This window comes from Protomyctophum parallelum (genome assembly GCF_964188405.1).
Source record: "Protomyctophum parallelum genome assembly, chromosome: 18".
NCBI lineage: Eukaryota > Metazoa > Chordata > Actinopteri > Myctophiformes > Myctophidae > Protomyctophum > Protomyctophum parallelum.
The window spans coordinates 982,290-1,005,705 of NC_139716.1; the positions used below are offsets into that span (position 1 = coordinate 982,290).

At 39.6% G+C, this 23,416-nt stretch overlaps 1 protein-coding gene across 1 annotated transcript in view; it reads left to right on the top strand.

The window, feature by feature from the left end:
• Nucleotides 1-210: 210 nt before the first annotated feature.
• The window catches only part of LOC310875654 (NACHT, LRR and PYD domains-containing protein 3-like), a gene marked incomplete at both ends in the record, with an annotated part of 43,160 nt that continues 19,954 nt past the window's right edge, over nucleotides 211-23,416 (top strand). Inside the window, 7 exons of the mRNA XM_083788945.1 lie at nucleotides 211-341; nucleotides 9,811-9,862; nucleotides 11,297-11,365; nucleotides 15,066-15,134; nucleotides 18,826-18,894; nucleotides 19,528-19,573; nucleotides 19,713-19,955. Of these exons, the coding sequence (XP_083645071.1) occupies nucleotides 211-341; nucleotides 9,811-9,862; nucleotides 11,297-11,365; nucleotides 15,066-15,134; nucleotides 18,826-18,894; nucleotides 19,528-19,573; nucleotides 19,713-19,955 (679 nt within the window). The remainder of the gene's footprint in view (nucleotides 342-9,810; nucleotides 9,863-11,296; nucleotides 11,366-15,065; nucleotides 15,135-18,825; nucleotides 18,895-19,527; nucleotides 19,574-19,712; nucleotides 19,956-23,416) is intronic.

The following is a 23,416-nucleotide window of genomic DNA, read 5'->3' on the forward strand; positions in this document are numbered from 1 at the left end:
GTCTTGATGTCTGCCTCCAGGTCTCTGCGCCAGGGCGACCCCTTTTCTGCTTGCCCTGTGGGTTAGGGCTTGTCTTTTGATGGTACTTGCTGGCTTTCGTAGGGTGTGGTCTATCCATCGCCATCTGCGTTTCCTTATTTCTTCTTCCGCCGGAAGCTGGTTTGTTCTCTGCCAGAGTTCATTGTTACTGATGGTGTCTGGCTATCGGGTATGGAGGATCTTCCGCAGGCAGCTGTGGAACTCCAGATGTTCCGTAATAGGACGAATGATGCACAGTCTTTACGGATTATAGCTCTAACGTCAGCATCTGTGCCCCCCTGCGTGTCGATCACACTGCCTAGGTAAGTGAAGGCTTCAACTTCATCCAATGCCTCGTCGTCCAGTGTTATTTTGTTGGTGTTAGCTGTGTTGGTCTTGAGGATCTTGGTCTTGCCTTAGTGGATGTTGAGGCCGAGTTGGGCCGAAACGGCTGCCACGTTGTTGGTCTTCTCCTGCATCTGTTGTTGTGTGTGCGACAGTAGTGCCAAATCATCTGCATAGTCCAAGTCGTCGAGTTGCTTCCAAGGTGTCCACTGGATGCGTGCATTGTGCCGCAGAATACAATGCACCTTCTCTTTTGGAATGTTGCAATGTTAGTTGCGGTTTGTGATCCACAAATATTCCTCCTAGTTAGACTACTAGAGGGAGTGTAAACAATGATCGGGTGCCACCCACTTATAAAACAAATAGGCTATGGGTAAATTCACCTTCCTTTTATTCCACATTCAGGTGTGGAATGCCCTGCCCCCTTCCCTTAAAACAAGCAAATCACTGGCTTCCTTTAAAACAATTTCACATTAAACAATTTAAAACATTTTCACATGTTTTTGAGTATTGTTCATGACATGATTATTATGGCATGATTATTGTTCATGACATGATATGTGTGTGAGTGCATGGGACCCAAATGGAAACAAGACCGCAAGGTCTTTGTTCGGAAATATTTTTGGACCAAAATGCCTGACTGTACTTTTATATTGTCTAATAAAATTCAATTTGATGTCAAATCACTTTATGTAGAGTGAAATCTTCTTGTATCCACTAGGGCCGTTAAAATCAGCATGCTTATGGGGCTTACATCAGAACTCCAAATATCTGTTGTGAAGCTCATTGTGGTGATGTCGGCTGCAAGGACCTCACTCCTTAATACAAGGAGGACGTATTGCACACACACATCCATGGCCCAGGTTCAACAAGACAAACAGAAATATCTAAAATAAGAATAGAGTCTCTGCACACTGGTGATGCTGAAAAAGCTCCTCTGTTATTGCTCGTCAACATTTCAATCTTATTCAATCTTCATCAGATGACGACCGTTATGCTAAGTTATGAATGTATTCATAACTTAGCATGTATTCTGTTGTATCTGTCTAATACGTATTCAATCAATCAGAACAAAACAACCGGGAGCAGTTACTAGGGGGAAGCAGATCGACCCATTTGTGCCAAGAGTAAAAAAACGATTTCAAGAATAAGAAGAAGAAGAATATTCTTTAAGGATCTGTCTTGAGAGATTAGCCTTAACCCTGTAAGACCCGGATATATTTCTACTTGCAAAAAAGAGATTTCAACCTTACTACTACTTTGTACTACTATGACTAGGAAAGAATATGTAAAAAAAAATATATATATAATATATATAATTATTATAATAATATAATATTTAAATTTGGGGGATATCTTTCACAATAATGAATAAAACATGTTCTAGACATTCTAATGATCACAAAAAAACATATATTGCAATTATTTTACTTACTTTTATTAGGGTTAAAGGTCAAAAGTCATAGGTACAAAATTGTTCAAAATTGCAGAGTCCAGAATTCTTTAATTTGTGTGAATTTCAGCCTCTGTGGGGGGTATTTATATGCAAATTTCATGACCAATGGCATTGCAATGAACATCACTGATGACGTTTAGGTGAAAAAAGAACAGAAAAGATAATAATAATTAAGTAATTAATTAAAATTAAAATGTTACCGAAAAGCAACGCTGGGTCTTACAGGGTTAAAGGTATTATGACATTATTTATATAACATAATTTTAACAACATTAAAAGTTTTGGCCATGGTCCTTCAAATGTGTCTACAAAGTTTTAACAGAAAAACTCCACTCCATGTATTCATTTTCCTGACATATGTATTTCTGTAACGTTAAAATGTCCATGTTAATTGTGGATAATATCCTCTGAAATATTAATAGCAGTATTGTCTCAACTTGCCAACATGTTTCTAGCCTACTCAGAGTTTGTGGCCTTTGAATAATTTTCTCTAGACATACAACTTACCATAATTATACTGTAATGTACATTTATTCAATGTTTGAAGACGAATGAGGACAACGAGAAGAACATCATCCAGAACAGTGGACGACATATTTGCTCCAGGAACCACTACAACATGCTACAAATTTACAGTGCTGGGCATGGCATCTTTAGAATCAGAACAGATCAGCTTCAAGATTCAGAAAACATGTTTTACATTCAAATTGGTTTGTTCCGTCATGCTTGCTATAGTCAGTGTATGAAATTACAACCACTGTCGTCGTCCCCCGTCCCCGTCCCCCCCTTCTATATATTACAATATTTCTCACAATTAACTCATGGAGTCACATTTAATAACTACTGTAAACATACTGTGAAGCATTTTCGCCAGGCAACAATAGTTCCATTAAAAATATATATTCTGAATTAATCTTTTCTCTTTGAGCATTTGGCTTGATTCATGACTGTACAAGATATTTCTTGAATTGAGAATACATGACTGAAATTGTATAATCAGTTAACCATTATTTTTAAATGACTATATAATATCAATATTTTAATGTTTTTGGCACTTTCCCTTCAAACATGTATGCAAAACACAAAGAAAAAACGAATATAGCCTATATAATTTATGACAAATAGATGTAGGCTACAATATGCCAGCAACATATGCATCAGTTTGGAATACTTTATTTCCTTTTTCATGTTACATTCTGTAGCAATTATACAACTTTGAACTTATTGTGTCATGTATGTTGAGTCATATCTTTCACATCTGACAGGCGTTATTCCTACATACAAAATGTTTGTCATCTGGTTCTGGGATCTCTTCCGTTTCCCGACCGGTCTGTGCGGTGAAGTTGATGAACCATGGGCTGTAATGTAAACAGAAGTCATTCAGATTAAACATGTTATTTATAAGACTATCATTGCATGTACTGAAGGGGTGGACAACTGCAGCGACAATCAACGTGGCCATAAGGGCAAAGGTTTGTAAACAACACAACAACAAACAGTTATGCTGCACACAACGGTGTCACATGTCGAAAATCCCCTCACTTGGTATGCATAATGAACGTATACGACGCGATACAAAGTATTGTATTATAGTTATGATTATATTCAGGGGGTGAATATGTGTCCGGCATAGACGTGTAGCTTGTCCGTGGAACATTTCAGATGTTCCGTTTTACACACCATACTGTTTGATAAGACCAAATTAATGTCAGTCTCCAGGTTTTCTTCAGAATAATATGAACACAGATTTAGTATGACTATGTATGGCACATTAGGGGTTCTCAAATGTTTTATTTATACAAGGGCCATCATAACAGTATACAAATAGAACAAAATGTAGCCTCCATTTGGTTCCATCATGGGTTCCATGTGTATACTCAGTAACAGTGATGATTCATTCAGGGCTATCTTATGTGTTTCTGTTGATATTGTCCACAAATTTTGTCCACCACAAACCAGCATATTATTGACTAGCCTGTCATTAACCAGACTGAACGTGGATTCCATCACACGTGCGTTGCTAGTCCAGGGTAGGCTATGAGACAACCAAAACAACATCAAAGTTCAACTATAGTAACCTAATGCACAACAACGTACCACAAAGCATTGCGGTATAAATACTTACAGACTAGTTGGAATGTGCACACACCAACAGAAGTTTCTTTGTGATCTCAGATGGAACATTAGCATCAAAAATAAAATTAATCCACTCGGAGCGCTGGTCTTCTTTTAATGGGAGATGATGTAAAGATATGTTTTGATCGACACAGCCAACAGCTGGTTGAGCAGCCATTGTTACCGCATTCATTCACCAATGAAAAAGTTTATTTTACTACTACGGGAGGGAGAGGAGAGGAGAGGAGAGGAGAGGAGAGGAGAGGGGGGAAGGAGAGGAGAGGGGCGGGGAAAGGTGGTGGGCAGGGAGCAGAGGAGAGGGGGCGGAGGTTTATCGGTGTTATACGTATGACACCGCCGTCCAACCAGATGAGCCGTTTTTGCATAATTATTCACACAACTCCAGAAAGCAGAGAATACACTGAATGTTCAAAGTTTTTTTCTTTTTTGTCTGTCTTCATTATCAACGTCTCCTCTGCAGATGACGGTCACCTTTAACTGGAAGTGAATTCACCAGGTAAGAATCCTAAGAAAATATACAGTATGTGGTGTATAACATTGTATAATGCTATATACAGTATCTAATAATTGTATAAGATAAGAGTGATAGTTGAGTCTTGAAAAGCCATATTTGATACTCACAGATCAACAGGGGTGTTGCCGGAACACACGATTAAGGGATAACAGTGTAATTGTTACATTTTGTATAATTTGTTTCAAAGTCACACATACACACACACATGCACACGCGTGCGTGCGTGCACACACACACACACAGGTTGATGGATAAAAAGGTTAAAAGGTATAATTAAACGGAATGTTAATGAAAGTGCATGGTTCTTTCACGTCTATCTATCTACATCGACTAATTTAAAGACCTTAATATTCGTTTTTATGGCTGGGTGGGTATGTTTAGTCAGGGTGACAGCAGGTCGTCTCCACAGCTATTGTGCCTTTCCCCTGGGAGAGACCTGGGTCGCAAGTGTCACAACCAGTTTCCACCTCTTCGACGACTTGTTTCTCATATGAACTTTTATTTATTTCCATAAATATGCTATGTTCGTGCCAAATCATCATTAATATTACAGCCTTTATTAAACACACATACACACAAAAAGCACTGGCAGATATTAAATGTATTGGCTGATTCATAGTCCTATGTATGGCCGAACAGAAGTCTGTTCTGGAAAGGTCCTAGTGCCGAATTTTGTTAGGCTCTATAAAAGTCAAATCATACTCTGTCACGGCTAGCGCCGAGCTCCTTGACCTGGTCCTTGATATGTTTAAGTAGCCGAGAAATGAACCTCACACAGTTGGTAAATATCTGTAGAAGCTAACATTTTGGATGTGTATAGAACGTGTATAGAACATCAATTAACTTTAGTTTTTTTTTCAACCAAGGTTCATGTTTTAGGATGAGTGTTCATTATTTTTCATTTGCTGCTTTCTTTCGTTTTAGGGATTTCAGCTGTTTTTGACAGGGGGGTGGGGGCATTCGAACATGGGGCTAAATATGTATTTGTTTACAACATTTTATAGCAATTTACTTTTTTATTATTTACTATAGACCCCAAGAAATTATATTATATTATTATTATATATATATATATTATATAAAAGATCACGGGATCTACTGAATGTGTCAAACTGAGATATTGAGCCTATATATTATGACAAACAGTGTGGCTTCCCCCCAGTAGACTACCTTCACATTCAGTAGATCCTGTGATCTTTTGTGGCCAGATGTAATTTATTGGGGTCTTGTAGGACTATAGTAAATAAGAAAAAAAGAAATTGCCATAATATTTTATAAATAATTTAGCCCCATCAAAAATAGGTACAATTGCTAAATCAAAAGCAAGCAGCAAATGAAAAAAAAATGAACACTCATCTTTTACTTTCTCTAATAACAACTTAAGACATGAACCGTGGTTGAAAAAAACTAAAGTTGTCCTTTAAGATCTGCTGTTGATCGTCCTGTCTGCGACATGGCAGACTGGGATAGCAGCAACCTAAATGATCAATGGAGCGATCGATGACTCTCACAAGAAAGCAGACAAACTCGCATTTCTGCATTACAGTTGACGGGTGGGGGGCTGGCGGCCCGTGGCTATTCAGATACAATGACTGAATTCCCTTTGTCGCTGGAATACCGGCTGAAGTGGATTCCTCAGCGGTGCATGAGAGAATGTATCTCTGCTCTGTCTCTCTGCTGCTCTGCTGCGAGCTGCTCCTCTTGATGTGTCAAGAGGCTATATAGCCATGGCCTCAGCTGCCTGACTCAGTGACAACACATTGATCTGCATATATTGCACATATATACTGCATGACATGATGATTTAGTTAGGTAAAGTTAGCTTAAGTTGTGGCAAATCTGCAGAAAAAAAGCTTACCACTAGCTTTCTTCGATGTGTTCATAAACGTGTCTACTATCACAGAAAAAAACTTTGTGACAGCTGCTGAAAGTTGGCGTACCATTATCAACCAATATAAGGCAAGAAAATTGGGCCGAATTTAGCCAAGGAGTATTTTCGTGCAAAATGCATGCAATGGATTCAGCATCATGAAAACCCCCTAGTTTGACACGTCAAATGCTACTTAAAGCATAATAAAATTTTGAATTCTTTGCCTTATATTGGTTGATAATGGTACCCCAACTTTCAGCAGCTGTCACAAAGTTTCCCAAGGGATTTGGGTTGGAGATTATTTTTTCTGTGATAGTAGACACGTTTATGAACACATCGAAGAAAGATAGTGGTAAGCATTTTTTTTGCAGATTTTCCACAACTTAAGCTAACTTTACCTAACTAATTGTCTACTACTGCATCAGAGGGACTGACTGTATACGTGCATTATGATATGAGATGCATGTGTTTTCCTGCTCTTTCTGTTCTTACCATGGGTTCGATAATCTACTAGGGACGTCATAGATCCACTGTCCTACTGTATATATTTGTGTATATTTGTGTAACTCTCGAATACATGTGCAACTGGCGGCCCCCACCTTCACTTAATGTGGCCCTCAGGTTAATGTCAGAATACTGATATAGTATTGGTTTCAGCTGTTACAATTCCACAACATGCAAACATGACCCGCTTTAATTACTGCAGTCTAAATTAGTAGCTCATTGCTCAACACAAGTATAATTAAAGGCATTTCAAATGACATAAAAATGATAACTTTCAGGATTTCAATTCGAATATAGCAAAAAATAGCCGATCTACAAGCTCAAAACGCGTCGCAGCGCGTTTTGAGCTTGTAGATCGGCTATTTTCGCTACGACAGTAATATATGGCCCTAGGGAGTGAGTGTGGAAATATAGTGGCCCTCTCCATCCTCAAAGTTGCCCACCCCTGCTCTAGAATGTATGTAATACTGAGCTGTGTTGGCATATGTTCTCTGTGCCTGCAGCTCGACGGATCCTCACCCACCACCCCAAGGTTAGATAGAGACTTCTAGAGCTCTTATAGATGGTCGCCCTTTAAGATCAGAACTATACGTGGTGCAGCTGGTTCCTTTCGTTGGGTTGGCTAACTCGCCCGTGAATCAGAGGCAGACTAGGGCGGGCTCATGGCTCAGCGTGTCCCTGACTTGAATCTGGCAAGCAAGCAACACAAGTTATTAAAAATATGAGTAAGTATTAGTGAGAGTTGAACATAATACACATGAAAAGTGTGGCGTGTCAAACCCAACATCCAGCTCTTTTCTTATTATGATGGAATGAAAGGAAAATGGAGACAAATTGACGCACAGAGCTTTCTGTTTTAGGAACACAAGGCTGCTGTACTTTATACCTCATACTTTAATGCTTAGTATAATGTATAAAGTACAGCAGCCTTGTGTTCCTAAAACAGGAAGATTGGGTATTGGCTAAGACTGACGTTATGTATCTTTCAGGACCTTTCACTGCTTTGTCTCAACCATTGCTATATAGCTCTGGTCTCAGCCACCACGGTAGATATTTTGACATTCCGTTGTTTTTGTTTTTTTGGAATGTCCACTACTGTTGGAGCAGGTTCATCCTGATGTTCTGGGCTTCTTTGTAATGTTAGTGTTAGTAAAAAGCAGGTAAAAGAGTAACGTTTGAGGCAGACTAATATTCACTGTAGTAGAAGGAGGTGCGGGGAAACCGCAGATAAAGCAAAAGGCAATTAACTGCCAATATGTTTCGACCTAACCGGTTGTATCGGTTAGTTAGGGCCTTATTTTAACCTTGAGTGCCCGGATTGTTTCTTTCTTCTTTCTTCTTTTTTCTATATAATATAGTTGCTTTGATGTTGGCTGTCCTGTGGGTATAATATCCTATGCGGGTAATATCTGACTAGCCCTTGCTCGCTGGTGTGACGTGTGGGTCCTCCTCCAGTTGTGTCACACAAACACACTCTTTTGTGTGTGTGTGTGTGTGTGTGTGTGTGTGTGTGTGTGTGTGTGTGTGTGTGTGTGTGTGTGTGTGTGTGTGTGTGTGTGTGTGTGTGTGTGTATGGCTTGGTAGCCTACATTCCAAAATGACTTGGGCAGAAAGTGCTTTCAAGTCAACCTTTTGACCTAATTGACCTTATGCACACCACTGCCGCCTTGCCAGCAAGGTGCTACCTAGGTGCAACTTCCCATTGCCCATTCATCCAAACAGAAAAGTCCTATCAAATTGTATTAAACAACATCAAACTCACCAACATTGCAGCTGAACGAAAAGTTTGAATTATCCTCTTTCTATATGCAAAGTGTTTGTTTCATAAAAATCCACTGTAGACATGTTACAGTATATGATTTATTGACTTGTGAGCTCCTTTCTGTCAAGAACTTCCTTGCAGGTGATTTCTTTTCTCTAAGTGCTGGAGTTTGGTAGTGCTTGTTGCATACCACTCAACAGCCCATGCGTACCACCTGTTTTGAATTTGCACATAGTGCAGGAGGCAGCAGGGGGTTGCTTTACTGATAACGAGTGCTTCTGAACTCTGACACTTATTATGACAATTTATTGACAGGAAGTGGCTCATAACATGTCTACGGTGAATGGTTTTTATGAAACAAACACTTTGCAGATAATAGCTCAGACGGCCAATTTTCTGTCTTGTCCCAAGGCCACTCCAGGGACAGGGCCACTCCAGTGACAGGGACCTTGGGCACGCCCACTTTCTGAGAAAAAGCTGCAGTTTTGCATGCTTTTGTTTCCAGCTTCATCTTGGTGTGAATGAAGCATCACGTGTGCTTTCTACTCATGAATCTGTATGCCCATAAACATAAACATAACGTGTGTGCAGTGTGCGTTCAATGTCATTAGCACCATGCATGCATGCATACCAGAGTGGCAGCATTTCACACCAACTGAGAAGTTGGTGTCCCTGAGTCTGTCCCTGGGTCTGTCCCTGTGTCTGTCCCTGTGTCTGTCCCTGGGTCTGTCCCTGTGTCTGTCCCTGGGTCTGTCCCTGTGTCCCTGGGTCTGTCCCTGTGTCCCTGGGTCTGTCCCTGTGTCTGTCCCTGGGTCTGTCCCTGTGTCTGTCCCTGGGTCTGTCCCTGTGTCCCTGGGTCTGTCCCTGTGTCCCTGGGTCTGTCCCTGGGTCTGTCCCTGTGTCTGTCCCTGGGTCTGTCCCTGTGGACCTGGATCTGTCCCTGTGTCCCTGTGTCTGTCACTGTGTCTGTCCCTGTGTCCCTGGGTCTGTCCCTGTGTCCCTGGGTCTGTCCATGTGTCCCTGGGTCTGTCTGTCCGAGCATGAAAATAGCGTTATAGTGTTTGGTCACCACCAAGTGTACAGTACAGTACAGTACAGTACCACTCACTTCAGACAGGTCTGACCTTTTTTCTTCTTGTCAATTCCAGACCAACCCAGCTGTCACATGTGTCACGTGTGCTTTCTTCTCATAAATCTGTCTGCAGGTATGTGATGTCTCACAGTCTACGCTATGTTGCTGTCACGCTGGCTTTAAGAGTGTGCAATCTAGGCTCCTGTAATAAAACATGCACATCACACTTAACATAACCTACAGTATAACAATGATGATCACAATATGACATGTTATATACATTTGTATTCACAGAATAAAGAATTTGAAATAGATATGAATACATATAATCTCTGTAGGCTACAATACATCCTCTGCAGATGAGGGTCACATTTTACTTAATCTGGATGTGAATTCACCAGGTAACGCTACTAAAAGGCAAACATACTATTGTTTTAATGAGTAGTTCATATGTGACATTATAATTGGGCTGGGACTTTAACTGATTTATTTTGATTAATTAATTTCAGAAAAATAATGTTTGAAAAATGTTTAATCAAGGCTTATTTTTGCACCACAGAATCTTTCTCACTGACTTCCAGGTGTACCGATCATAAAGGTGTGTGAATCTCTGAATATATATTCCTAAAATTACTGCTCTTTATGGTAAAACTTTGACTGTTGGTCTGTTTTTTTTTTTTTAAGATATTTTTTTGCGGCTTACGCCTTTATTGATTTTTTAAGGGATATAAAGTAGGCTGACAGGAAACGGGAGAGAGATGGGGGGATGACATGCGGTAAAGGCCGTGTCGGGTCCGGGAGTCGAACCCGCAGCACACCGCGACTGGATCACCAGTCCGGTGCCCAGACCGTTACGCTACGGCCTGGGCCTGTTGGTCTGTTTTTGATACAAAATTAACTATATCTATTCACTCATTGATTCACTCGTATAACAAGATTGGTTTTAATTGTAAACAAACAAATGCCTCTCAGCCAGTCAAATATCCGCATAACAGATATGTGATTAAACATGCGAGTAATCTTGATTAATTAATTACAAAGACTCTAATTGATTCGTTTTTTCTAATTATAATGTATAATATGACAAGATACAAATACAGATTATGAATGTTTGATGAACAGTATTGCTTTGCATAATACAACTCTGGAAGTGTAAATTGTGCTACTATACATGATGATAGTGATGAAGCATTATACAATTGTGGAATATTTTCAACATTTGTACAGAAATGTGTTCCTTGACTTGTGGTCAAAATGTACTTCATGTAACATTGATCCATTGTTTTATTTCCAGTGTTGGAAGATAGAATCAACAGCAGGCAACAATAGACGGTGTCGGTTATACAAAACCTCATTCCATTGGTTAGTCGATTATACAAAACCTCATTCCATTGGTGAGTCATCATGCACGTGTCAGATCTCTGTCTGACAGCTTGAAGGAATTTAACACAACGTTTCCTTATAACCCATTACGACCTGAGGCCCATTCTACAAAGCAGTAGTTCTCAAACTTGTTTGTGCCATGGACGCCCGAATTGATATAAAATATATGACCAAACCCCCCCCTCAGCTAGTTTAGGAGTCTAATTATTTATTTATTTATCACCTCTTTCCCACAGCAGTGTGAGGAGATGGAGTCCAGAGTGGATGCTGTTAATCCTGGAGTAACTGAAGGCTCCTCAGAGCAGGTAAACATCTTCAACCTTCAACCTTACCAGTTAACTATGGAATGCATTGCATTTCCCGTCAGTCAGTGTATCACTATCAGGGATCGTAGTAAATGTGACCTGCTGTCGCAAATAAGCCCATATATGGTAGTATATTAGTATATGGAAATATGTCAGAACCTGTTCTGACATTCCATGTGTCGATCCTTCCTCTTCGATGTCACCCTTTTGACTGATACCTGTCCATTTAAACTCTAGACGGGCCTGTCCCAAAGTTATTTGTGCAGCCGCGCCCGGCAGCCGGCAAAAAATAGAGTTCTCAACAGGCCTTAAAATCAAGGCGCCCTACCTGGGTCCTCATCAAACCCTGTACACTCAAGACACTGCCCCTGCTGCCACCCTTAGATCCCCATATATGGAGCTGACCAGTTCTGACATTCCATATGTTGATCTGACCTCATCAAACCCTGTACACTCAAGACACGCTCCATATATGGCCAGTGCACGGGACCTCGCCCTGCTTCTCGCCCTCAGGCGTCTCAGTATACTGTGGAGTTGTGTTTAACCCATTCTGGGCGGGAACCCCTTTTGGTGTTTTAAAGCATTATGTTATACTTTAGCTATTGAAAAATAGCAGACCTACAAGTTCATAGCGTGGCACTCGGTGCCACGCTATATGAGCTTGTATTATATTATACATTATGTATAATATACATTATATTATTTTTTAAAGGCTAATAGGAATAAAGAATGTGGTTCTATGTGGTATGTTGGGGGGGGGGGAACTAAACTAATTATTTTTTGGAACCATGGACTTTATGAAGTATATGAACTGAACTAGTTCATTTTTAAATGTGTGAACTGTGAACTGAAGTATAGTGAACTTAACCAACACTGGTAAAACTCATTTTTTTTAAATGATAATAATGATGATAATAAACTATGATTTAAGTCTGTGTTTGTTTCTACACTTACTACTCTTTTAAAATATGGATATGATATTTGATTTAACGTGACGAGTAGGTGTCGGCCTGATGGGTATATATGTCATTGTCTAAAATACAAATAACTGTGTCCCTTTTATTTGGGGTATCTGCCACACATACTGTAGGAGGCCTTTGCTATGTTTCATCAGTTCCAATTGAAACAGGTCTCCTCCACTGAGTCTATGGGGTCTCCACCATCTATGGCACCCCCCACCCTTGCACCGAGGCCCTCAATCTCTCGCCTCACTCGCTGCCTTGCTCTCTCCCACACTGTTAAGTTGCACCTATATTTCCTGTTAATAACCTGGGTAAAATGTGCAGCATTGATAGGTATAAAGGGGAGACACTTTATTGTGAAGGTACGACAGGATGAGGACAGTTGTCGTTGCGGCTGCTGCGTAAATGTTGAGAATGCTGGCTGCGAGCGATATTGAAAAGTCAAAACAATTTGTATCAATATGAGTTAAAATATGCCACAGAAACTTTCAAACGAGAGGGTGCCTATCTCTAGCCATCAGCTCAAAGTCTATATCAACAGAATAATTATTATGTCATAATATAAATGTTAGAATTCATAGCTTTATACTTTAGCTTGTGGGAACAGCAGCACAGACCTTCTGTCAATCTCCGATGGTGATGTGTTTTCGTGTGTTCATGGACTTTTATTTAAGTGGAGAAAGTGACTCGGGTAATGACAATGGTGAAACAATGTTACTTTTGTTCATACAGTGAATTGTTCATTCAAAAAAATGCACCATTATGGATTATGCATGGAAGCAAACCAACTTGAACAGCTTGAATGAGTTTGACAGTTAAATATTTCCTTCATTAAAGGACCACTTCACCACTTTTCAACATCTCTTCACATAATTGGTCATCACTAATGTTCATGATAAAACACCTGTCCACCAGTGACATCATCGTTAGGCAGATTTTTTTTAAACAAGATTTGTTTTACAATATATTTAGATTTTTATTATCGTGAGAACGATGGCTTCCATTTTTGCATTGCAACTTTTCAGGGAAAATAAATCCTGCCGTTTCTATTAGCTTGGATTCCCCATCGATGATGTCACTGGTGGACGGGTTTCTGAACTGCCCACAGCCCTCCTATGAGACACAGACTGAGTAGGAAAGAATTGTGGTATTTTATCATGAACATTAGTGAGGACTAATTATATGAAGATAAGTTAAACAGTGGTGAACAAAACACCCTCACCTCCCTATAGTCTGCATGTGGTTAATGTGCACCATCTAGTGGACTCATTGTCAACTACACCACCTGATCTCTGATTTCTCTGCTAAAGAGTTTTTAAACTGATTCATTATCAGAACTGGACTGACAACTCTAGGTTAGGAGTCTATTGTATTGTATCCACTGTTAATACAGACTGAAAATGAAGCACTTGTTACCCGTGTAAAGTTTGAATTGTCCCAAGGATGTAAATACATTTGTTAAACTCTTCTCAACATGGCCTTCCTGACAGCAGTAGATAATAAATTAAACAAATTAGGGATCATGTGTAACAGAGTGGAATATCCCTTTAATCATAATGACACAACATTGCCTGTATGGTTATGGTAGCTGATAATGAAGGCTCTGCTCTACCTGGGCCCGTGACTAAATTTGGCTGAGGAACTGCCATTGGAATTTTTTTAAATTTCGTTTTTCCATGTCATATGAAATCAGGGAACCATAGCTTCAAATTGACATATTGGTTGTTCAGTTTGACCCACCAGGTTTGGAGATATATAGCTTATGTCTTACAGAAAACAGCGAGTTGAGAAAACAGGCTTGAAAGGTTCACTTCTGTGGACTCTAACATTACACCTAGCTACATGTTTAAGCATTTATTTCATATTTATGTCGATTTCAGCTCTGACACTTATTTCAGACATAAAGAGTCTACATGTAAATGGCCCTCCTCCTCATTGACCAGGCCTTTTCAAGGAATGAGGCAAATGAAAAGGTGTACTTTTGAAATAGTCGTTTTAGTTTCTCGAAGACCATATAAATTCATGATTTGGATCTATCTTATTAAAAAGTCTCTCCCTAATAGAGTTGTAGAATGGCATTTCATTTTAAATTTCCTTTAGATCACACAGACTACATAATCTATCCTCCTCAACCGTGCCTACATATCTGCCTGTCTCAATATGCAGACCAAGTATGCCAGCTCTAATTTGGGCACATAAGGATCGTTTCTAATGGTTTTAAATAAGTCCATTCATTTCACGTTATAATATTCACATATTCACATATTATTCTCATCTTAAATAAGGGGTCAGAGCCCCCTACTGTATGTGTTGTCCGTGAAATTGCACATGGACAGAGAGAGGCTTCCGCACTCATCTCAAATCTCGCGATAGTTTGTTGCTGGGGTAAAGAAATGTCATTAACAAAGTAGACTTTCTCCTGATTTGTCTCGCTAAAAGAAGCCACTTTACTATGAATATCTTGTAAATATTGTGTGCCTTGTAATGATTGGGTCCAGTATTTAGTTCAGTGACGGTGGAGTTAAGGAATGGTTCAGAAGCTGTGTTCACGTTCACTCTCCCATTGGAAATGAACAGACTCCAACATTCTTCAACGTCTCCTAATAATGTTACCGCCCACCTCACGCAGCTACGGGAAGTAAAGCAAAGTTGGCCTCTCTTGCTAATTCTCCTCTTGGGTAGTACTAGTAGTAGTAGTAGCATATCTTCAATAATGAAATGGACACCTCTTTCCACAGCAGTGTGAAGAGATGGAGTCCAGAGTGGATGCTGTTAATCCTGGAGAAACTGCAGGTTCCTCAGAGCAGGTAAACATCTTCAACCTTCAACCTTACCAGTTAACTATGGAATGCATTGCATTTCCCGTCAGTCAGTGTATCACTATCAGGGATCGTAGTAAATGTGACCTGCTGTCGCAAGTAAGCCCATATATGGTAGTATATGGAAATATGTCAGAACCTGTTCTGACATTCCATGTGTCGATCCTTCCCCATCCGCCCTTCCTCTTCGATGTCACCCTTTTGACTGATACCTGTCCATTTAAACTCTAGACGGGCCTGTCCCAAAGTTATTTGTGCAGCCGCGCCCAGCAGCCGGCAAAAAATAGAGTTCTCAACAGGCCTGAAAATCAAGGCGCCCTACCTGGGTCCTCATCAAACCCTGTACACTCAAGACACTGCCCCTGCTGCCACCCTTAGATCCCCATATATGGAGCTGACCAGTTCTGACATTCCATATGTTGATCTGACCTCATCAAACCCTGTACACTCAAGACACGCTCCATATATGGCCAGTGCACGGGACCTCGCCCTGCTTCTCGCCCTCAGGCGTCTCAGTATACTGTGGAGTTGTGTTTAACCCATTCTGGGCGGGAACCCCTTTTGGTGTTTTAAAGCATTATGTTATACTTTAGCTATTGAAAAATAGCAGACCTACAAGTTCATAGCGCGGCACTCGGTGCCACGCTATATGAGCTTGTATTATTATTTATTTTTAAAGGCTAATAGGAATAAAGAATGTGGTTCTATGTGGTATGTTGGGTGGGGGGGGGGGGGGGGGAACTAAACTAGTTATTTTTTGGAACCATGGACTTTATGACGTATATGAACTAAACTAGTTATTTTTAAATGTGTGAACTGTGAACTGAAGTATAGTGAACTTAACCAACACTGGTAAAACTAATTTTTTTAAATGATAATAATGATGATAATAAACTATGATTTAAGTCTGTGTTTGTTTCTACACATACTACTCTTTTAAAATATGGATATGATATTTGATTTTACGTGACGAGTAGGTGTCGGCCTGATGGGTATATATGTCATTGTCTAAAATAAAAATAACTGTGTCCCTTTTATTTGGGGTATCTGCCACACATACTGTAGGAGGCCTTTGCTATGTTTCATCAGTTCCAATTGAAACAGGTCTCCTCCACTGAGTCTATGGGGTCTCCACCATCTATGGGGCTTCGGGCACCCCCCACCCTTGCACCGAGGCCCTCAATCTCTCGCCTCACTCGCTCACTCGCTGCCTTGCTCTCTCCCACACTGTTAAGTTGCACCTATATTTCCTGTTAATAACCTGGGTAAAATGTGCAGCATTGATAGGTATAAAGGGGAGACACTTTATTGTGAAGGTACGACAGGATGAGGACAGTTGTCGTTGCGGCTGCTGCGTAAATGTCGAGAATGCTGGCTGCGAGCGATATTGAAAAGTCAAAACAATTTGTATCAATATGAGTTAAAATATGCCACAGAAACTTTCAAACGAGAGGGTGCCTATCTCTAGCCATCAGCTCAAAGTCTATATCAACAGAATAAGTATTATGTCATAATATAAATGTTAGAATTCATAGCTTTATAGTTTAGCTTGTGGGAACAGCAGCACAGACCTTCTGTCAATCTCCGATGGTGATGTGTTTTCGTGTGTTCATGGACTTTTATTTAAGTGGAGAAAGTGACTCGGGTAATGACAATGGTGAAACAATGTTACTTTTGTTTATACAGTGAATTGTTCATTCAAAAAAATGCACCATTATAGATTATGCATGGAAGCAAACCAACTTGAACAGCTTGAATGAGTTTGACAGTTAAATATTTCATTAAAGGACCACTTCACCACTTTTCAACATCTCTTCACATAATTGGTCATCACTAATGTTCATGATAAAACACCTGTCCACCAGTGACATCATCGTTAGGCAGATTTTTTTTAAACAAGATTTGTTTTACAATATATTTAGATTTTTATTATCGTGAGAACGATGGCTTCCATTTTTGCATTGCAACACTTCAGGAAAAATAAATCCTGCCGTTTCTATTAGCTTGGATTCCCCATCGATGATGTCACTGGTGGACGGGTTTCTGAACTGCCCACAGCCCTCCTATGAGACACAGACTGAGTAGGAAAGAATTGTGGTATTTTATCATGAACATTAGTGAGGACTAATTATATGAAGATAAGTTAAACAGTGGTGAACAAAACACCCTCACCTCCCTATAGTCTGCATGTGGTTAATGTGCACCATCTAGTGGACTCATTGTCAACTACACCACCTGATCTCTGATTTCTCTGCTAAAGAGTTTTTAAACTGAGTAATTATCAGAACTGGACTGACAACTCTAGGTTAGGAGTCTATTGTATTGTATCCACTGTTAATACAGACTGACAATGAAGCACTTGTTACCCGTGTAAAGTTTGAATTGTCCCAAGGATGTAAATACATTTGTTAAACTCTTCTCAACATGGCCTTCCTGACAGCAGTAGATAATAAATTAAACAAATTAGGGATCATGTGTAACAGAGTGGAATATCCCTTTAATCATAATGACACAACATTGCCTGTATGGTTATGGTAGCTGATAATGAAGGCTCTGCTCTACCTGGGCCCGTGACTAAATTTGGCTGAGGGACTGCCATTGTAATTTCTTGAAATTTCGTTTTTCCATGTCATATGAAATCAGGGAACCATAGCTTCAAATTGACATATTGGTTGTTCAGTTTGACCCACCAGGTTTGGAGATATATAGCTTATGTCTTACAGAAAACAGCGAGTTGAGAAAACAGGCTTGAAAGGTTCACTTCTGTGGACTCTAACATTACACCTAGCTACATGTTTAAGCATTTATTTCATATTTATGTCGATTTCAGCTCTGACACTTATTTCAGACATAAAGAGTCTACATGTAAATGGCCCTCCTCCTCATTGACCAGGCCTTTTCAAGGAATGAGGCAAATGAAAAGGTGTACTTTTGAAATAGTCGTTTTAGTTTCTCGAAGACCATATAAATTCATGATTTGGATCTATCTTATTAAAAAGTCTCTCCCTAATAGAGTTGTAGAATGGCATTTCATTTAAAATTTCCTTTAGATCACACAGACAACATAATCTATCCTCCTCAACCGTGCCTACATATCTGCCTGTCTCAATATGCAGACCAAGTATGCCAGCTCTAATTTGGGCACATATGGATCGTTTCTAATCGTTTTAAATATGTCCATTCATTTCACGTTATAATATTCACATATTATTCTCATCTTAAATAAGGGGTCATAGCCCCCTACTGTATGTGTTGTCCGTGAAATTGCACATGGACAGAGAGAGGCTTCCGCACTCATCTCAAATCTCGCGAGAGTTTGTTGCTGGGGTAAAGAAATGTCATTAACAAAGTAGACTTTCTCCTGATTTGTCTCGCTAAAAGAAGCCACTTTACTATGCATATCTTGTAAATATTGTGTGCCTTGTAATGATTGGGTCCAGTATTTAGTTCAGTGACGGTGGAGTTAAGGAATGGTTCAGAAGCTGTGTTCACCTTCACTCTCCCATTGGAAATGAATAGACTCCAGCATTCTTCCCGTCTCCTAATAATGTTACCGCCCACCTCACGCAGCTACGGGAAGTAAAGCAAAGTTGGCCTCTCTTGCTAATTCTCCTCTTGGGTAGTACTAGTAGTAGTAGTAGCATATGTTCAATAATGAAATGGACACCTATTTCCACAGCAGTGTGAAGAGATGGAGTCCAGAGTGGATGCTGTTAATCCTGGAGAAACTGCAGGTTCCTCAGAGCAGGTAAACATCTTCAATGTTTGTCCTCAGACAGCTTTCAGATGACCACACACATCATGACTGTAGCTTTACTGTCTGTGTTTTACACATACAGTAACATGTAGAAACTGCACATGGTATCCCTATATCCATGACTGATCTGATCGCTTTACAATTGTTTGTGTTGCAATCTACCAAATACATTCATTATTATTATTATTATTATTATTATTATTATTATTATTATTATTATTATTATTATTATTTGTTATTATTATTATTTGTTTGTCATACATATTGCACATTACAAAAAAAATACAAGCTCATGTTATTTCCATTCCAGCTTACACACTAAACAACAAGACAAACAAAAAGAGTTAGGGAACAGGCCTAACTTTATACATTTTAGGCTAGCTTACTTAAACGGTTGGATATTCATAAATGTCTCTGCATTAAAAATAAGCAACAACAAAAGTTCAGTGTTGCTGCTGCTTAAACAAATGGGATATTACTAGTCTATATACAATAGCACCAAACATGCAGGTGGTTGGTTGTAGGTGTAAAACCACTAATGTAGACAATACCATACAAGACATGACATTGTTTAATAGCGCTTCAGGCATGATACGATTGAAATAACATGACTGTGTACAACAGGATGCTGTTGTCAGCTTGACTTCGGACAAAAAGGATGCAGAAAAAGGTGAGCTTTATTCATAAAGATATATCTAATATACCAGTTGTTACATGCATGTGAGGATGTAGCAATGCAGATAGCTTTATGTTTCTAAATACATATTGCCTGTGATGCGAACTCAACTGTCTCTTTCTCTTGCAAACAGCCCATTTTGTGATCCAGCACAAAGCAGCGTTTATTCAAAGGGTTTCCATGGTCATGCCTATAGTAGACAGTCTAGGAAAAATGGTCCATCCTGAGCACTATGCCAGGATTAAAGCTGAGAAGACAACCATGGACCAAATGAGGGAACTCTACACATGCGGGATAGATCCAGGTGGACCTCATATGAAAGCAGCATTTTACAGTGCCCTTGAACAACATGAGCCCGACCTGCTGGTGAGCCTTGGTAAGAACACATGTACAACTAAAATATTATTATTTTTTACAACCTCAATATAATTCATAGTAGCAGTCCCAATCCCATAGAGTGGACACGTTTGGGCCAGAATGGCCTTCCTCAGCTACTATCAGGTCCACCTGCTATCAACAAGGAGCAATTGTTTATGCATTATCAGATTCGACAATATTTCATCAATATGTCTTAATTAAATCATATATTATACATGAGTGTTCATTACGAGAATAATGTAATGTCAAGAAATAAAACAATCACAGAAATAAATTAATTAAAGGAAACATTACAGATTATTCACCCAGATCCTATTTTAATGAAGTCGAGGACATAATAAACATTGGAATGTTGGAGTGTGTTTTGTCACACACATCACAGTACATAATGTCAATTCTTCCTGGACTACAATATACTATAGAACTGGACTACAATGGACTACAGCCCTACAGACTATTATACTATAGAACTGGACTACAATGAACTACAGCCCTACAGACTATTTACTATAGAACTGGACTACAATGAACTACAGCCCTACAGACTATTATACTATAGAACCGGACTACAATGAACTACAGCCCTACAGACTATTATACTATATAACTGGACTACAATGAACTACAGCCTACAGACTATTTACTATAGAACTGGACTACAATGAACTACAGCCCTACAGACAATTATACTATAGAACTGGACTACAATGAACTACATACAGCCCTACAGACTATTATACTGTATAACTGGACTACAATGGACTACAGCCCTACAGACTATTATACTATAGAACTGGACTACAATGAACTACAGCCTACAGACTATTATACTATATAACTGGACTACAATGAACTACAGCCTACAGACTATTATACTGGAACATTTGAAAACAATTCTAAGCAAATATATTATAATATATAGTTCAATACACTACTTTGAAGCCAGATAACGGTATAATATTGCAATATATCTTTTTTGCCCACCCCTAAGTCACACACCTCTCTCTTTCGTGACAACTTGGTACAGTCTGGCTAGGTATTTGACAGTCGGATGGTACGGTAAGGCCACACAGTCACGACAGAATGCTGCATCTGATCGCAAGCCCATACATACGGCATCACGCACGTGCACACATAGACATGAAAGGGGGCTTCAGCCCCTGCCCTTTTGGCCGTTGGTGAAAAGTGCCCTCTAAATTACTATGGTGACAAAAACCTACGGTAAAAAAGGTCAACAAGGCCCAGGCCGTAGCATAACGGTCTGGGCACCGGACTGGTGATCCAGTCGCAGTGTGCCGCGGGTTCGACTCCCGAACCCGACACGGCCTTTACCGCATGTCATCCCCCCATCTCTCTCCCGTTTCCTGTCAGCCTACTATCTGTCCCTTAAAAAATCAATAAAAGGCGTAAGCCGCAAAAAAATATATATATATAAAAAGAAAAAGAAAAAAGGTCAACAACTTGATGTGTACGGGCGTGGCAATCTCGTTTCCGGTTCAGAGCTAATCTACTGTAGAGCAAATGATTGTGATCTATCATAAACCACTATAAAGACCAGGCAACATAGATTTAGGTCATTGGCGATTAACCGCTGGATTGGATGTGACGTACATTTAAGCCAGTGGTGGTGAATGTGTTACTTTCAGTTAGCACTTTCTATATTCCTGTGCCATTCAACATAAATATTATGTTGGCCTATGAACCTTAATATATTGTGATTTGTTCATATGGGTTAATTATAGCATCTTTGGAAATATATTTACTGGGGAAAGGGTTGACATATTAAATACTTATTTTTACCAGGAACATGTGATAGTTCCACTGGTAATACATGAATGTCTTTACCCCATAGATAATGACAATAATCCTATTACTGTACATGAATGTCTTTGCCCCATAGATAACGACAATAATCCTATTACTGTACATGAATGTTAGGTCAACTCACTGAGCTCACTTCAGCTGAACTCACTGACACATTACTCCTCTTCTTATGCAGGAACTGTACTTACATCAGAAGACTCAGCTAAGAGTGGTGAGTTATGAAACACCCTAGAGAGCAGTATGCAAGTCACAGCTTTAACATGATGGAGAGGATGGATGATACATTTTTATTTCACACACAACTAGTCCATATAAAACACAGATACAAAACAGACATTATAACTAGGGATGGAGCTCGTAATTTTTTATTGATGACGATCACCGTATCGAGCAGGCTTATCGAGCCGGGTCCTTATCGAGCCCACTATCGAGCATTTGCTATTATTTTGTGGAAATCTAATACATTCTGAACAGAACCTTATTTGTATTGGCCAGTTCAACCCAGTTGTGAGAGTTTGTATGTCATGACGTATGTGTCTCTCTCACACACACACACACACACACACACACACACACACACACACACACACACAATATGCATATTACTTGCGCAAGCAGAGCGCGCAAGTAATAATTTCGCCCGGTCTCTTCCGCCGTGACAGCTGTCCCGCCATTCGATGTTTATGCAGAAAAACATCAAATCTGTGCCTGTTTTGCTGGGACCAAACGACCAAATGACCATATCTCTTACGTCATAATTTAGAGCTAGTCATACGTATACTATATACATAATCAGTAAAAATAAAATAGCAAATTGTGCCTGATCTGCTGGGACCAGAGTACGTGGTGTGTGTATATGTATGACTAGCTCTTAATGATGACAAAGAAATATGGTCATTTGTGGTCGTTTGGTCCCAGCAAACCAGGCACAGATTTGCTGTTTTCTTGCATAAACATCAAATGGCGGGACAGCTGTCAGGGTTTTTGGCGCAAAGTAACCACAGTATACCGCTAATCAACTTACAACTACACACTCTATATAGTATATGTATAGTATATAGTATATGCCTATATACTATATATATATATACTATATATAGTATATGCCTATATAGTATATGCCTGTTTTGCTGGGACCAAACGACCACAAATGACCATATCTCTTACGTCATCATTTAGAGCTAGTCATACGTATACTATATACATAATCAGTAAAAATAAAATAGCAAATTGTGCCTGATCTGCTGGGACCAGAGTACGTGGTGTGTATATGTATGACTAGCTCTTAATGATGACGTAAGAAATATGGTCATTTGTGGTCGTTTGGTCCCAGCAAACCAGGCACAGATTTGCTGTTTTCTTGCATTAACATCAAATGGCGGGACGGCTGTCACGGTCTTTGGTGCAAAGTAACCACAGTATACCGCTAATCAATTTACAACTACATACTCTATAGCCTATAGTATATGTTATGTATACGTATATGTATACGTATGTCTTACGTCATCATTGAGAGCTAGTCATACGTATACTATATACATAATCAGTATAAATAAAATAGCAACTTGTGCCTGATCTGCTGGGACCAGAGTACTGGGATCAGTTTACTGAAACACACTTAAAGAAAAAGATAAT